Source organism: Dromaius novaehollandiae, chromosome 1, assembly GCF_036370855.1.
Source record: "Dromaius novaehollandiae isolate bDroNov1 chromosome 1, bDroNov1.hap1, whole genome shotgun sequence".
NCBI classification, from domain to species: domain Eukaryota; kingdom Metazoa; phylum Chordata; class Aves; order Casuariiformes; family Dromaiidae; genus Dromaius; species Dromaius novaehollandiae.
In genome coordinates, this window is record NC_088098.1 from 149,321,076 (window position 1) to 149,334,937 (window position 13,862).

At 42.2% G+C, this 13,862-nt stretch overlaps 1 protein-coding gene across 4 annotated transcripts in view; it reads left to right on the forward strand.

Moving 5' to 3' along the window:
* NPAS2 (neuronal PAS domain protein 2) overlaps positions 1-13,862 on the forward strand; it is a 105,399-nt gene that overhangs the window by 83,830 nt on the left and 7,707 nt on the right. For 3 of the 4 annotated variants that reach the window (XM_064502501.1, XM_064502486.1, XM_064502496.1), the window contains 6 exons: positions 312-459; positions 1,088-1,169; positions 1,878-2,019; positions 2,722-2,828; positions 3,005-3,097; positions 9,343-9,489. In XM_064502501.1, the coding sequence (XP_064358571.1) occupies positions 312-459; positions 1,088-1,169; positions 1,878-2,019; positions 2,722-2,828; positions 3,005-3,097; positions 9,343-9,489 (719 nt within the window). The remainder of the gene's footprint in view (positions 1-311; positions 460-1,087; positions 1,170-1,877; positions 2,020-2,721; positions 2,829-3,004; positions 3,098-9,342; positions 9,490-13,862) is intronic. The other variant, XM_064502494.1, reaches the window with a different exon arrangement.

The following is a 13,862-nucleotide window of genomic DNA, read 5'->3' on the forward strand; positions in this document are numbered from 1 at the left end:
AAACCAGGGAAAGATTTATGCTTAAGCTGTAGGTGATATTAATGTGTTAGTATCCAAAGTTAAGGGTAATTGTATTTGTACTCTTTAAGAATTTACTGTTTAAAGTGTCAGAAAAAGATACCTACTGATCTTTATGATATTTGCTTCATCATTAGAGTCACAGGCCCACACACTCAAAAGTGTTTAGGCTCCTATCTCCCTTGGAAATCAATAGGGATTAGGACCTGGGCCATAGATATTTTTGTCTCGCTTTTTGCATTTCATGTCGTTTTTACATTGTGCTACAAGCTGTGTATCTTTTCTGATGACAGTGATGCAGTTTGGCAAGGGGAAGTCTTGCTGCTACCGGTTTTTGACCAAAGGACAACAGTGGATCTGGCTACAGACCCATTACTACATCACGTACCACCAGTGGAACTCCAAGCCGGAGTTCATTGTGTGCACACACATGGTAGTAAGGTATGGAAAGCAGCCGTATTTGCCACCATTGTAGTCGTAGCAAACAGCAGGGACGTAAAGGACAGTAAGATAAGGTCATTCTAATTATTGCCAGCATTTCTCTTAGAAACATTAATGTGTCTTTTATGTAACAAAAATTAAGTCTGAATTCTGTGAAAAAAGTAAGTTTACTATAGAAAAATGAGCAGACTAAGCCTTAATTCATTCTAAGCTTCACCTATTATTAACCATTAGTGTAGAGACAGATTAACTGCTGCATTTTTCCATTTTGTGTAAAAACAGGGAATAAACAGATGCCTTGACTGTTCAATTCCTGAAATTCTTGTGTTGCTTTTTAAAAGAGATGTATGGAAGCTTTCTAACGAAGTTCTAAAGTGATCTTGAGATCTGAATTTGACCTCAGCTCTTTAATACATCTCTTAACTCCACAAATATAGGAACTGAGCAGCAACTGAAAATTAAAACATGGTGTCTCAAATGTTGTGCAGTAGCATATGACTTAAGTGCTTTTCAGTTGTTCATTTAACCTGTAAAATGTTATAGTAATTTGTGCCTTTATTTGCTTAAAGTATATTTTATGAAATATAGCAATATAATGTTGAAACATAGAATTATATTTTACAACCAGTTATGCAGATGTTCGGGTGGAGAGGAGACAAGAGATGGGCTTGGAAGAAGTGTCCTCAGAGGTTGTGTCCTCAGCACTAAAGGTACAACAAGATAAGGTTTTTTGCGAATATATGCATCAATCACAACCCGTTCCTATGTTATCATCAAAGACTTCAACATTGTCTTTCTGGGTGGATTCCCTCAACCTCAGAATTCATTGCTCGCTTGAATAATTTTCAAGTGAATTGGATAAGTTCATGAAAGGATACACCTGGAGAACAGTAACAGCCATAAAATATGTGGAACATGGGCAGGGGCAATGTGAGATATCTCCGTGTTCCCCCAACAGAGTACTAGTTTTGAGATTCATTTGGACATGTCCTGGCAATCCTTTCTTGGCAACATGTAGGTGGTCTGCTGAGGGAAGGGAACACAAGCTCCTCCTCAATGCATTGCTGAGTGTCTCTCACAGGTTGTGGTGACCATCACATCCAACTGAATGTAAAAGAAAGATTCAGCAGTACGTTTCAAAGCACAAAATGACTATGGCAGCAGCTTGCTACTTCCTTCCACCTCAGTAAAAGTGCATTGGAAAATGAATCAGTAAAATGCTATTTGTAAAGGACATTGACATTTGGGCCTAGGTCTTCTGCTGGCCTACTGCGGAATAGCTCTGCACGAGACATTTTAGGCTAGCCAAAGAAGTGGGTCTGCAAGAATCACCATATGCACGACAAAATGTTTTTCCTCTGACAGATGTTTTAGTTATTCCTTTCTTTTCTTTTCTTTTTTGTTTTGTTTCGTTTTAGGACAGTGGCTCTAGCTTGGATCCTGAACAGCACTTTAATGCACTCGATATTGGTGCCTCAATCCTCAGTGCTAGTCGGACACCCTCAGTATCGTCCAGGAGTTCCCCAAAATCCTCCCACACACCGAAGTCAGACCCTGCATGTGAGTGGCATTTCTGGGTTACTGCATTATTCTAAATTTAGCCAAGTTACAGAATGTGTGCCTATGTACCACAGCTGCTAATTTAACAGTTATTTATGAGATCTCAATAATAGGTGTTTGTCACTCACAATGAAGTGCATAATCTGAAATTATAACGTACATGAGGGAAGGTTCTAGTGCAAACATCCATACACTGGAAATTGGGTAGTGGGACTAGCCATGACACCTGCTGTTTAGATTTGTTATGAAAATGAAGACTTTTGTCTCAGTATGAGCAGTGCAAGGCCCATCCTGACTTACACGAGCTCTAACAGCCTGTGGGTGGTACTCTTTTGGCCAGGACTCAGAATGCTCCAGCCATGACTTGGGCACACCTTATGCACTTTTCATGCTCTCTGGTCTGGAAGAAAAGCTGATGAGCTAGCTTTGTATAGAGTTCCAGCTGTTTTAGAACTGATTTGGGGTCCTTTTGCTCTGTTCATTGGTGCACAGACTCATAATCTATCTCACTGACTTTCATCTTTGCCCAGACTCTCCTTCTCAGTTTGATTTTACTGCTGTTGAAGTCAACAGGAAAAGCCTTGACTCCAGCTGGAATTTAGCCAGACCACACATCACTTTCAGATGTGTCTTGTTCTAACTCTGACTTAAAATGATCATGATTTTTCAGTTTGTGAGAACTCACTGATACTTTCTTTACAGCTACACCGACAAAGCTGATTGCAGAGCCCAACGCTCCCTTGCAAAGAACTCCTAGCACGCAGCAGGATTTGTCCGTGCATAGACTCAGTCAGCCTACTGCTCTTCAGGTAACTTTACATACAGTCATAGAAATAGGCAGAAAGTTTGAAGCACGTGCCACATATGCAGCTTAGCAAGTAAAAAAGACTTACGCAAAGGCCATGGCATTAGAAGAAATCTAAAATTTAAAGGGGCCAAACTTAAAAATTGTGTTTTGTTTTATTTTGTTTTGTTTTTAACCTAGGCTTCTTTGCCTTCTCAGCCTTCATGTGAGCTTCTCCCACAGCAGTTGCTGCCCCAAGCAACTTTGCCAAATCAGCCTGCACCTCTGGCACAGGTTAGTTGGGGACTTGGAAATGGAATAGGTCACTTATCTATCTCCTGATATTTTCTCCCTTCATCTACTGAATAAATGGACAGAGTCCAGGGCTTTTAGGATATTTCTATAGCAGTTAAAACCCCCAAATCCACCAGCTCTCAAACTCTCAAAATATTATGGGAGCGTCATCTGATTTGTAAGCTTGTGTGTTTAAACATATATTTATATACAGACACTCACAGCAAAAGCACAGGTGCATGTATGTCCAAGTGCACACCCACGTCTATGTCATAGGAGGACAAAAAACAATGAGATAGAAAAACAGTTTTTGACCCTGCCTCTTCAGAATCAAGTCCCTTCAAAATCAAGGTCCTGATGAGAATTAAAAGACAAAAACAAAGACAGATAATTAATCCTCCTAAAAACCCCTGTTTGGCTGTGCCGATGCAGAACTAACCTGCAGTAAAGGTTTTGACATTTTAAAGGTCAACAAGACCCATTTTGAGAGATCTCCAGTAACAACGAGGATGCTGCTAGAGGCAAAGTCCTATGCTGGAGTCTATTAACCCACATCTTGAAAGCAGGTGGTGGCTCGAAAAGCCATCTCTGTATTTCACTGGCAGTGGGTTTTGAAGGAGCAGACTTGAGTAGCATGTTCCCATCACACTGTTTCTGTCCTGTGACCATGCTGTGATGATGTCCTGCCACCCTATAATTTCGGAAGTGACTAAGGCCTGGACCTTGGTGGCTTCTACCATTTGTACTCTATACTCCCTTGCAGGATCCCAGAGTTTCTTCCTGTAGCATATAAAACATATAAAGTCTGGAGGATCCCAGCTTTAAAATAACACATTCTCATTTATCTTTTATGTTTAGCATTCTTTTCACGACTCCACACCGGCCTGCAATGAAGAAACAGAGTATCAATTATCTGCTCTGAGCATTCATTTTCTTTTGCAGATATTCTTCTCTGCTATTCATTAACACATTTCAAAACATCAATTAGTTTATTTATATAAACCTGTGCATGTTTTGCTCGACTGTTTTCTACTTCCCTTTCTTCTCTATCAAAACTCATTCTGGAGAGATGCTTTTTGGTTGTTTACTGAAAACCCAGTTTAACAGTCTTACTGGTATTCCTGGTCCATTGCTTCTCAGCCAAATCAGAGTATTTTTCAGGGGCACAGCCAGCAGCTCAGTCTCTTTGGACTAGCTAAATTTTGGGGAAATGAAGAGGGAAGAATTGAGTCTGTCTAAATAAGCAGTCCTCTGCTGATCACCTTTTTGAGTGGCAGCAAGGCTCAGTCAATCACAGCAGTGCCCCTAGAGAAGCTCAGGCAGACGCTTCCCTTATTGCAAAGCAATATTTGTGAAATATTTGTGAAAATAGCACCACAGGATCAGCTCAGGTTGCTACAGCTCGCACTTCATACAAGACACTCCTGGAAAAGGTAGTAATTCTCCACAGATTCGGGTGATTTTTCATAAACTATTAATTTCTTTCTGTACTTGCCATGTTAAAATAATAAACATGCCAGCCTACAGCAACATAATCCATTATTTAGCAAGACAAGAAAAAGATTCATCCTATGTGCCTACAGCACTCAGTGAACGAGTGATGAAATACAGGTATAGTATAGAAATCACGGCATACTTTCCACTGTTACCATTTCCTCAATTTGCTAGTTGATTATTTCTCAGCAGTTTAGCAGCAGAACAAGATGTCGTAGAACATCTACTCCTCTACCACAAATACGCCAGGATCACTACTGAATTATTCCCGTATCATTTTACCGTGTCACAGTTTCAAAGAAAGTTGCACCTCTGCTACAGGCCACAAAACTTATGACACTGGATCACCTTTTCCCCTACATACAAATGCAATTTAGACCAAAGATCCTTTTGTGCTAACAAAATCATGCCATGGACCCCAGTGGAAATGGCACTTGGGCTGAGGTCAGTCACTTTGCTGTAGATCTAGAAGGAACAGTTTCAGAAGTTGCTATCCAACGGCTTCTTGCTGCTCACCCTGTACTGAAGTTTAGTGGTGGAAGCTGCTAAAACAAAGTTTTCTGAGTGCATGCATGCAGGGCCAAGGCACTTTTCTGGGACTCCTTGCAAGGGCTCGTCTGCAGGAGCCCAAACATCCAGCCAAGGGGCAGCAGCATGGGAAGGATGTTTCAAGCAGCCACAACTGCATCTGCAGCAAACAGCTAGCTCCCGCCTCAGGCGCCATCTGCTTGAACTTTGATTAGTTTTATTTCAAGCAAATGCTGTCTGGTTTTTGTCGCCACCTAAATACAGTTTTAGATTCCGACTTGCCGATTTGCCTGAAAGGAGCCCTACAGCACAGTGCTGGGTGCCGCTTGAATGTAAATGGTTTACTTTAAACCAAGCGCTCCTCATTAAAATGTTTGTTTGTTTGTCTTGCTCATTGTAATAACTTAAAATCCCCTACAACACAGCGGATGTCGATGGCTGAATAAAAATTAGTGCTAATAATTCTGCTTGGGAACGTGCAGGTGTTATTCAGAAGGCAGAAGGGATGCGGTGAGCAGCAAAACTAATGAAACCTGGTTTCCCAGGGACTGCGTCTTGTGGCTGGACCCCCAGTGCCTTGCAAGGCCAGTGCGTGGTCCCAGCCTTTCCGTCAGGAGGGGAACCAGTGGGTCCCTCAGCTACAGCTGAGGCTATTCATGGCTTTGCTCAGTTACAGCTTTCATGAAAATTACATCAGCTTGACATTTTCAGGACTCTCGCGACTCCGTTGCATGTCTCAAGTCTCAGCCAACGGGATTAGAAGTTGGAAGGCAGGAGGAAATTAAAGCTTCATTTCTTTACAAAACCATGCTAAAAAATAAATAGGGTCTCTTTCCTTTACCCAGCTGCCTATTTCGTGGCGCTCACAGGAACATAACGTCATTGAGGCTTCCTTTCTGTTCAACATGTTTGCAATGGGCGAGTGGGCTCCAAGCCAGCTGGGGCACGTCGTGGCGGCCGCGAGGGCTGCAGCTCCCCTTGCTTCAGCCGCCCCATGCCCCAGTCTGGCAGCCCGGGGCTGCCTGTGCAGCCGGCGAGGGGAGCATGCCCGCCGAGGGCACTCAGCCAGACGAACTGCGGCCACCCGCGTGAGAGCACCTGCCCGCAAGATCGCAAAGGCCTCCCTTTTGTTCTAAGAAATCAGACTAAAATTATTGCTATTTGTGTGTAAACCTTGATCAAACCGGTGATGCGCTGCAATTACGGCTATTCCGCAGATCTTTGCCTTGCATGTTTGGCTGTGTCTGCAAAGCTGCTATACCTACAACGCTCCCTTTTCTGAGGACGGGAGGAAGTTTGCAAATACCCAAGCAAGATGAATAGTACCTTTAGCCGACCCTAACGACAGAGTTAAAGCCATGTAGTGTTTTCTGTGGAACAATTTGAGTTAAGCGCTTTAATTTATTACACAATTACAGATTTCTTCCCTAATTAGTTGAGCAGTTAATGATCTTGATATAAATACTCTCTGGTGCAGGTCAATTGCTGTTAGTGTCTCACTGTAGGGGAAACAATGGAAGCTTTTTAGCAGACAGGTCACTGCTAGGGTTACCACCTAATTTTGTTTTTAGAGTGGGAAAGGGAAGAAAGAAAAGGAGAAAGCTTCTTGTCTTCTCCCTTAATGGCTCTCATTCTAGTAGGCCAGCTAATTGTTGTTGTTGTTGTTAATACCAGAAGCACATGGAGAAGAAAATAAAAAGAAAATACTAGAAATGTATGTCACATATGAGAATGTCCTGAAAAGAATAACATAGAATAATAATTTAAAATCAAAAGCAGTGTTTTTTTGTGTGCAACTTTGCAAAGCACATTCAAATCTAAAAGTAATGCTTGGACATAGAGATTGTTTCTTATTGAAGTATGAAATGAATATAAAATTACTTCTTCTAAAATTCTTTATATTTCTTATTTGAAGAAAATCAAGTTTCTCTCCCAAAGTGTCTTAAAGGAGTTCACACACCTGGACTGTCTCAATGATAAATTTACCATTGGCAGGCCAGGTAGTTAAAATGAAACTTTTGCCTAAGACTGTTTTTTCTTCCTTTCTGATAAAGACCCCTTTAAAGAGTTAAGAGAAGTCCTCAGTAACAGAATTAATATAGAAAGAATTAGGTTCCCAGATGTAGATTTTTTTAAAAATCCTTCCATATAGACCCATGTTAAAGCAGGAATTAGCTGTGTCTGATCTAATCAAGCTGTTGCTCCATGGCGCAACACCACTGCTAAACCCAGGGTGTCCAGGAGCCTTCAGCAGCTCTGAGCCAGACGAGAGCACGGACACCCGAGTGCCCCTTGCAGTCACTTATCTTTGTTCCCAAACACCAGAAGTTTCCCCTCGTCCATTAGCCAGGTTAATACTTTCTGTGTGGAATAAAATAAGGGGTAGCACTAGCTCTGACTTCTCCCCTTTAACACCAATTAGAAACAGCACAAACTTCCCTTCAGGAGGTTTGACACCATTTTTCCGCTCCAGGAGAGGCAGATAGGTTGGAGGTGACGTTGCAGATCCCAGTTTGCAGATGCCAATGTTGCTGTTCAAGGGCAAGAGCAGGGCAGACGGCAGCGGCCAAGGCAAAGCCCCCACATTAACCCCTGGGGCAGCTTGGCTCACGTGAGCTGCAGAAGCGCTCGCAGGCACCTCTGCCATCGGAGTGGGCTCCCCAGGCCTCTCCCAGCAAGCCAACGTGCCACCTCAGCTGCCCTCCGGCTGCGAACCAGGCTGGCGAGTAGACTCCCCTCGGTCTTGCCGAAGGAGGAAACTGCAGGCAACCGTGCCGGGCAGCCGCCTCCTGGACATGGCTGGAGAGATGCCTTCCACCTGCATAAATATATATATATATATATATATATATATAAAATCCTCTAAAGTTCTCTTCCTTTCTCAGCTGAAGGACAGTAACATGGAGGTTTCAGCTGTTTGCTGGAGGGAACGCGACGGTTGTTTCACCCGTGTACCTGTTTCACAGCAAAGCAGTTAGCGGAGACAAATCTGACCTGTCACATTTAGATTTCTCCAAGTGCCCTGAAATCCATTAAACTGTACAACGTTGCTAGCACCAGAGCACTCCTTAATTCCCTCCTTGCTGCCCTTTTTGGTTTCCTATTCAAAGAAAGTGAAAGCCAGAAATGGCGTAAGCAAGGGCTCCATTAAGCAGGAAGGCTCCAGCAACTTGCACCATTTTTGCCCACTAGCACAAGGCCACTAAAAGAGCCACAGGAACAACACACCATTTTCCAGTCACTGCAAGATTTTTGATTTTTCACCTGGACACTCGTTGCACAGCATGTTTTCAGAGAGATGTGGGATGGCCTGATTGATAACAGGAAAGCTTACAGATCTTTCAAAGAGTTGCGCTGTAGGATTTTTCCAAAGTGTGTTTCTTACTTTTAGAATGGAAACTCATGCAAAGCAGCTACTCCAAAGCCAATTAAAGTATTAATTAACTTTGGTGAACTTTAAATCATACCTTAAAACACCAAATGAAACCAGGAATTTATTACCGTACTAGTCTTCTCGGTGCTTATTGGATGAGATTCCCTTTTGTGCTAGGCATTGCTACTATTGGCTGTTTCACTTTCTTCCTGACTCTCATCAGTGATCTCCATTTTATATAATTATTTAGAATAACCTTTTTGCTACTGAGCTTCACCATTTGTTTTAAGTCATGTATAAAAATAACTTAATGAGTATTGCTTGTAGCTTCACTACTACTTAGCTGTAGAAATCTAGAAAATATTTACTGCTGTCAACCATTGCATGATGATAAGATAAGTAATCAGCAGAATAAATCGTCGCAGGACTGCTATTTCTGTGTAGGAAAAGGGAAGTGTTAGTAAAACTCTTTGGAATATAGGGTTATGTCATGCTAAAGGCTCCTAACTACAGGCTAGTAATAATAATGCACTCCTTTGTTGTCTGATTAATATGCACTTGATAATATTTTAAAGTAGCATACTCTCAAATATCGCCATGATGTTTCACTAACAGAACAGGGTCAGTTGTGAGCAGATCACTGTAACTGAGGCAATTTAATATATGCAGGTAAAATTGAAAATAGGACAGATTTATCTCTGCCTAGATATTAGTATAAAAGTATTATAAACACATACTTTATTTATTTGACTGTGTTTTACAATCAAGGGACCCATAACTTCTTATATATTAACATAGTATTGAGGTCTATTCATATCATAACGACTGATTTTTTTTTCCTTTTTGTAAGTTCTCAGCACAGTTTAGTATGTTCCAGACCATCAAGGATCAGCTCGAACAAAGAACCCGGATCCTGCAGGCCAACATTCGGTGGCAGCAAGAGGAACTCCAGAAAATACAGGAGCAACTCTGCTTGGTCCAGGACTCCAGCGTACAGGTGAGGTGGTGTTGGAAGGGGCAGAGTGAAGCATCTTCTCACTTGGCATTTAATAGAGTTGGTAACTTCAATGTAGGTGCAGAGTCCACAAAATCTGCACATGAGAAAACTAACTTATCTGAATGAGGATTTTGGCCTCTGTTAGCCTCTTGAGTATCCTACATTGAGAAAGATTGAGAGGCCTCTGGAAGAAGAAGAGGAAGAAATTTCTCAACCATGGTGGGAAGAAATTAGGTTGTTCACAGTAGTACTTCACTACTTCATCTACCGAGTCTTCAGACTGAGCAGCGGTAATAGCAAAGTGTTCAAGTTTTGATTCGGCAATGATCATGTCGCTCTAGTTCATTAGCTTCAGTGCTTGCTTCAGACATGAATTGCCAGTCCTCACTGTCACATCTGTCCAGCTCTTCCTTGGCCAGCAGCCCTGTGCTTCTCCTGCCCACCCTCCTCCAGGCTCTCCCCAAGGGCTCATCTCTTCCATTCACTCCCTGCTTCCTGACCCAGCCCCAGCTTGGATAAAGAGCACAAGAGATGACTTTCCTTGTCATATTACCAAAAAAAAAAAAAAAAAAAAAAAAAAAAAAACTCTACTAGTGTTGATTTGTGTACACCTGGAAGGCCAACACCCCTGTCTGAGTTTGTCCTCCCCTGGACCAGCTTAAGCTATTAGGGTCAAGCTGACTGAACCTGCTATTCCTGTGTCTTTGATACACTTCCTCCACTGAGCTAGAACTCACTAAGTACAATATCTGCTTTGTACTACCCTTTATGCCTGCTGCACCTTGTAAATAATAGCAAATGCAATTTGGTACATCTCAAGTTTCATTTAATGACAAATGGAGAAATCATCCAGTTTTATGGAAGTTTTCTAAAAGCAGGATGATTACAGCTATGTTCCTGTAATTTAACTAGGAATATCAAGTTAAATGACCCTTGCTAGAAATGCTGCATTGGGGACCCACTGTGAATATTGTACCAGCAAGATTTTTTTAGAAGGCAAGCTCCATCACAGAAATGAATGTCCCAAAGAACATTTTAAGCACAGTATAAAAACCTGGGACTCGCTGAAGTTAGTGGGGATTTTGCTCCTGACTTGTACAGAAACAGAAGCTCGCCTGTAATCAGCGTCTGTGAAATGCAGCTCACAAATTAAAACAATTTGGGATTGTAGGTTTAGGCAATTAAGGTATCCATGAAGCCAAATTAGAAACTTTGTCACCTAAGCTGCTGCATATGCAGTGCTAATAATATGACACAGCAGTGACAGGTCCCAAAACCAGGACTCTCTGTTCCTGGTATCATATAAACATATAGGTAGGCCAGTTTTAATATCAGTGTGTTTCTTCCATTGGTTCTGCATTGACTTTGATTAACGGGAAAGGAAATTCTCTTTGCAATTAACTGGCCTTTCAGTTCAGAATCATGTCACATGTCTGAAAGCTATTATTGTTATTACAAGTATCAAGAGACATGATATTCTCACTTGCCCTCTTTTTAATTGGGCAAAAAACATTACTCTTTCCTGGTGAAGTCTTCAATATTCATATTCACTGATCCAGGTTTTTTTGCACAATTCAGACAAAAGTAGAAGATTAGAGCACCTTCTTATATGCAGGGAACGGATTTTACTTTTACTTAGCTGTCTTCCATATGCACTATGGTGCATTTAATAACCCAAAGACCGTGAGACAGATTGTCCTCTATGGTCCTGGGAGCTCAAGCAGAGAGAAGAAGAGGCCCAGGGAGGGTGGTTCTGCACCACTCAGCCCCTCCAGGTTTGTAGCTCTGAGTCACAGCACTCGTGTGATCCCCTCTCCCCCGTGAAGAATGTGCCAGGTTGGACCCAGGGCAATTTTTTTTCAAAACCCTACAAGTTGCCTGATGTTAGCACTGACCATATCACAGCTCATTACAGATGCAGAACGGAGGGGAACTGGAGCGTGGCTTGGAAATGAAGAGGTTGCTGTGTCTGTCTGGAGGGGCATGGCTGGCCTGGGAGAGCCAGTATTTGTAGTCCAAGCACCTTTCCATCTCTTCTGAACAATCAGACAAAGCAATGGGATGTGAGTGGTCACACTGACTTATGACCAGGACCTTCTCCTTCTCCAACTTTCTCTAGATTAAAAAAAGAAATTACTGTGCTGTTAAAGGGATAAAGTGAGATGAGGAATTAGGTTTGTCTTACTCAAACCATCAGGGCAATTTAAAATAAAGCCTCATATTTTTGCATACAGCACTCTTGTTACTCACAAGCAGTCAGGAGTAAACTGTTAAATCAGAAATCTAACCACGTGCTTTGCCATACAGCTTTCATCATTCATGGAGCCAGATGTCTGAAGATATTGGTCCGTGCCTCTTATCAAAGCCACAAAGCATAGTGCCAAAGAGAGGAGCATTATCATCAAGCATATTTCTGATCTCTTTAATATTCCGCGTGGAGAACACAACCGTGAGAGCTGGAAGCACAGGGGAGTGCCATCGGCTCTCTGAAAAGGGGGGGGGCCTTTTCTCCAATTTTCCCTCATTAGCTGTTTTATTAGCATCCCTTCCACACTGATTCACTCCCTTCCACACAGAAGGGTGCAGGTAGCTCCATGGTGAGCTGAGCCTGATTTCCATTTCCTTCACACTGTAGCACAGGAGTCCACGAAGAAATGCTTTCCCAGGTGGACAGATGTTGAGCACAGTAGTCGGCATTAGTAACTACTTCCACGAGCCTTGTGTGATGAAAGATGAAACTAGCAGGAGGGTCGCAGGGCTTGAACAAAAGTGTTCAAAAACCCATTAAATCCCTGCTACTGCTTTTCCTGGGAAATGAAAGTATTAGGGACAGGAGCAGCAAGTGTAACCTCAGAAGTCTGGAGGCTGCTGTGTCTGTTCCAGATTTGAGCAGTCTAACTAACGAATTGCGGATGGAGAGGAAGGCAGAAGGGCTGAGCCTGACCAGCTTGCAAGAACTACAAATGAGCCCATCCGTAGCCACCCATAATTTGCAAACCAGTCTCCCTTGGAAGTTAGTGAATCTCAGATTGCCAGTACTGTACATTTCATCTTTACATATTTTACGCAAAGGAAGAGTCTTGATATCTGTATGATGAGCCCGAAGGTTATAAGCCCCTGATTATCTAAAGAACCAGTGGAGTCAAGCAGCCACTTTTCCTACAATGTCTTGCCAACAGGATCCATCCGTTAGCTGCAGGGACATCTACCTTGGAATGAGAGGGCAGCAGTGTCAGCATGTCCCTTCTCTCACGCGCGCTGCTTTGCTGAGTATGTTAACAAGCTGGCCAATTAAAAAAATATCTTTAAGATGCTTCACTGACCTTGCAGTACACAAAATCAGCCATAAGACATGTCATTATCCACAGTGCAGTTACGGGGCTGCTAATTTATCTCCTTGATTTGCTCAGACTGGGCAAGGTTTGTTTCTTATGGGGTTTCTGTTGTTCTTTAAAACTGTAGTATTTCAGCGTTGCAGATGAATTCAGGCGGGATTACCACAGGAGATATTTTATGAAGAAACACTCGTAAGTGTTGTATGAATGAAGTATGTTCTTGCTTTTTATGCTTAACTAGCAGGTAGAAATTCCACTCTTCTGATCCTCTCTCAGGTTGACCCCTGTTTTGATGAGGCATCTTGAATCTTCCTGTCCTACGGGCACACAGGCTAAATGGCACCATTGCTTCTTCTCCTGGGCTTGTTTTTCCAGGGCATTTATGTTCTGGTGGTGATAATGTTGCTTTGGCCATTAGTAGGCAACAGAGAGTGTCTCTAGGTATGCCTCTCAGGCTATGAACACATTAAAAAGAAAGGTTTACTGTGATGAACTTGGTTGTAAATTTATAGTTTGTTAGCTGCCAACCGTTAATTGTGCACATTCCTATCCAGTGGCACACTGATAATTGCGAAGCAGGCTTCTCTGCTTTCTTTGAAGGATAAGCTACTTTGCCTTCATTTCAAAGTAAAGCATGCGCACAGACAGTTCCCTGCAGAATAAGTAATTTGCTATAAATTCACACCCTGCCTAACATTTGCATTGATAGGTGTTGAATTTGCATTGGATGAGCTTAGTATTCTTCTGCACTGTGCACCACGTACAGGGAGGATGCTTAAGATACTGCTTTTAAAGGTCTTAATTTGTGGTGATCTTGCCAGTAAGAGTGGACTCACATTCCACATCACATTTTTGAAACACACCACTTGCTTTACCTGTTCTGAATTTTATGTCAAACAAATGGTCACCAGTTCCATTGCTGGAGCTAACCAAATAAGTTCATTTACTAAGCATGTCCAAAGCTCAGCTTCTAAGTAGAGAAAATAAACAAAAAAATGAATTTTCATAATTTCTGTCTTTGATTTATTCATAATAAGA